A 3,489-nucleotide genomic window follows, 5' to 3' on the forward strand; every position below is an offset into this window, starting at 1 on the left:
CGCTCTTCTTCCTCCTCGTAAGTGTTGCAATAATTTTTCATTTGTGTCACACAGCAGAGCTGCAGTTGTGCAGCTGCACAAGCTATCCATTCTGATCAATGCTGCACCTGGCAAGATCTCAACCGGTTTTGGAACACCAGTATAAGTCAGGGGGTTTTGTGCTCTGTCCTAAAGTATTGGGCAGGAAGAGGGGGAAGTCACAATTTGTTTGGAATAAAAATATTTTTACTATTTGCTTCCTTCCCCAGAAACCTAAACTCAAATTATTTAATCCAAAATTTAACAGCAAATAATTAACTATGATTTTAAAGAACAGACTTAACTGCCAAGGTTTCATATCCAAGTCATAATAGAAGTTGCAACAACACTTTTCTAAGAGCAGCTCTAATGAAGTACCTGACAATCTGCTTAGTACTTTAACTCAGAAATTTAAATCTTTACTTCATCTGCCTAGGGCCTGGTAATATAGGATGCCTAAAATCATGCTAACACATGTAATTTAATGTATAACCTGACACAAGGGGACAGAGCACGTACCTGATACAATTCTGAAGGTGCAGCTGAAGCAGAAGCAGGCAGGGGTGGTAACTCCGGTAACCGTTTTGCGTGACTCATGTTATACACAGAATCGTTTTGTGACTACAGAGAAATGAAAAACAGCTTCAAAGACATTTATGAAATATATTGTTTTGAAAAAGATTCAGAAAAAACAGAGACTTTCAGTTTTCATTGAAAATTATGTATTGCAACTTTTCTAATTTTAAGGAAATGGACATTCTGTGGAGTGGGATCCTCAGCAAAACAGGTTTTCAGACTGTACTGTTCTGTGTTGTCATCTGATAAAGCTTCTAGTCATCAATAAATATCAGATTAAAAAAAAAGAAAAGCAACTGTCACTGAAAATGTCACTGAAAATTATTCAGATTGTTTTAAATATTTTTAGTTATACTAAAAACTCCACATGTTGTGTGGAGTTTGTAACGGTATAAACACTGGATATTAAAATATTAAAGCCTACCAGACTGCCAAATTGACAGTGAAACAGTCAAGTTGTGTGAACTGCAGAACAGAAGTGCAGGGCATTACTAGGGAAAAAAAAGAGTATATTTTTTCAAGTCTATAATGACCCCGTTCCAGAAGAAGATATATTGCCAGGATATGCCACTGGAAGAACAGGCTGCTCACAAGGGACTCTACAAATACTTTATTACAAATGTCAGAATATCTAATATGTCTTAGGACTGTGGTGTTCCACCTCCTCAAGGTAACAATACTTTGAGGTAGCCTTCCAGGACTCCATACAAAGTTCTCTAAAGATATTTTCTCAGAATTATTTAGCCCCACAGTGTTTTAAGATGTTTTTGAATGGCAACGTTCCTTAGTATAGGCCAAAACCTCACCCCTAGTCTGCTCCGAGTTTCCTAAATCGAATTGATTTAGGAGATTCATGAAGAACAAATTCCCAAACACAGTGACACTATCAGAAAAAGGAGGTAGAAGTATGTGATATCTGAACACCAGTGAATTAAATCACCATGGAAGAGGAAGCCATTATACATACAATTAAGTTTGAATAGTGTATAATAATTTTTTACATAATTTTAATACATTTCTAGGAAGTGGTTATTGCTTTCTGATACATGACTGGAAAACTAGGCTGCCCAAACCTAGTTTTCCAGCTGACAAAACTCTGCCCTCCTCAGTATCAAAGTAGAGCCCATTTAGAAATAAAATTTTAGAAAGGACTGATCTGAATTACCTCCTTGGTGTTCCCCAGAGTGCCTGCACACAGACATACAGATATAAAGACATTATTACTGCCAGGGATATTTCACTAAAGACAGCATAAATTGTTCTCTATTAATGACTAAAGGATTGGGCCTTAGGGTACTTTAAAAATTAATAAACCGTGCAGTTTATTAGGAGATTTGCGCATGCTTAAAGGTACAAGAGTTATTAAGAAAGCCATTGTTCGTTCTAAACCAACTCTTGATTTACATGCCACCTAACCTTTGAAAAAGTTAAATACATGAGCAAAGGAATTCTTAATAAGAAGTATATTAAAAAGGCTTAGGTCCAAAGAATATTCAACAAGAGCACCTGTCTTCAAATAAGAGTTCTTCCAATGCCAAACCACTAGCCACTAGTAACAGCCAATTTCATCTGAAGTTTTGAAAAAGCTATCGATCTTTCACAGTCACTGCAGAAAGAACTTACCCTGAGGAGCCTCGGGCTCTGTGTTGGCTTCATTTTGCTTTGGTTTTTGTTTGCTTAGAAGTTTTTGGTCCTCCTGCTCAATATAAGCATCCTTGTTGCCACATACACTGGAAAAGAATTAGAGACACATTTCAGGTAGCACACAAGGTGTCGAAACAATCAGCTTCCTATCCCAACTGCCAGGAAGATGAAAAATCTCTCCCCCCAGCTCTCTTCTTGTTTACAACACTAAACCTTCTTCCCATCCAAACCACATGCTCTCTTTTTCTCCATTCCTCTCCAAACTTACTTTTCACCTTCATCTTTCTAACTCTCTCCTGACATCTTTCAAGCAAGACTTTATCCACCCAGCTCTTTCCACTTTCTCCAAAACCAGTTTCCTCCCCACCACGTGTTCTCTTCTTATGACCCAGGGACTCTGGGCCCTTAATTGTTGTTTACAGCAGACAGAGCCACACATTAATTGCCATGAGAAATAAGCACACGTCAAAAGGAGTGGGAAAAGAGAAAGAGAGAGATGCCCAGCATGCCTTACAAACCCACAGAGTGCATAAGCGAGCAGGGTAAGAGCAGGTACTACCTGCAGACGTCCTTGTTACCAGTCCCTCTGCCTGTTCCAGCTTAGTGCACTTCTCTGACACTCTGCCTTCCAGTCCTCAGCTTCGTTTCCCCAGCTACAGCATAGCTGGTGCCTGGAGACAGGAATTTCCTCCTCCCTCCCTTCCCGCACGGACAGAAAACAGCCCCTTTCAGTGTAGTGTTGCCAAGCTGTTGTCAGGGAGATCCAGTTCCAGAACAAATGAGCAACTGTACAGGTTCATTTTACCTCTGAAAGACACTAAAAACATAGTCCTAAGACATCTGAGATATCCTGATGCTTGTATGAAAACACTGCACACAACAGGGGAGCTCCTAGGACAATAAAATCTATATAAACCCAAATTCTCTTAGGAAGAGCTGGAAAAAATACATTAAAGATTCAAAATCTTGAACCCAAACATATCCACCACTTTTCCACCATTCAGGATCAAACTCCCTGAAGATGTGAAGACAGCAGATGGGATGCTTGTGCTCTCAATTCCTCTAAGTCTGCTTGTAGGCAATTGCCTCCCACTCACAGTTGTCACTATGTCCTGAAAAAGTCCTTCTTCAAATTTCCTCACAAATGAGAGTTGTTACTATCTGACATGAAATCTAGTGCAGTCTCCTTATACCAAGCCTGAAGAGAGGTCTTGTGTATGTTCTGCTAACACAGCAAGCCTTCAATTTTAA

The 3,489-nt window shown here is 39.3% G+C and overlaps 1 protein-coding gene across 1 annotated transcript in view; it reads right to left on the reverse strand.

Moving 5' to 3' along the window:
* Positions 1–615, reverse strand: part of DNAH3 (dynein, axonemal, heavy chain 3) — a 60,216-nt gene extending 59,601 nt beyond the window's left edge. The window contains exon 1 of the mRNA XM_010285741.1: positions 538–615. Coding sequence (XP_010284043.1) covers positions 538–615 — 78 coding nt within the window. The remainder of the gene's footprint in view (positions 1–537) is intronic.
* Between the last annotated feature and the right edge of the window lie 2,874 nt (positions 616–3,489).

The sequence above is a fragment of the Phaethon lepturus genome, unplaced genomic scaffold (genome assembly GCF_000687285.1).
Source record: "Phaethon lepturus isolate BGI_N335 unplaced genomic scaffold, ASM68728v1 scaffold2254, whole genome shotgun sequence".
Classification (NCBI taxonomy): domain Eukaryota; kingdom Metazoa; phylum Chordata; class Aves; order Phaethontiformes; family Phaethontidae; genus Phaethon; species Phaethon lepturus.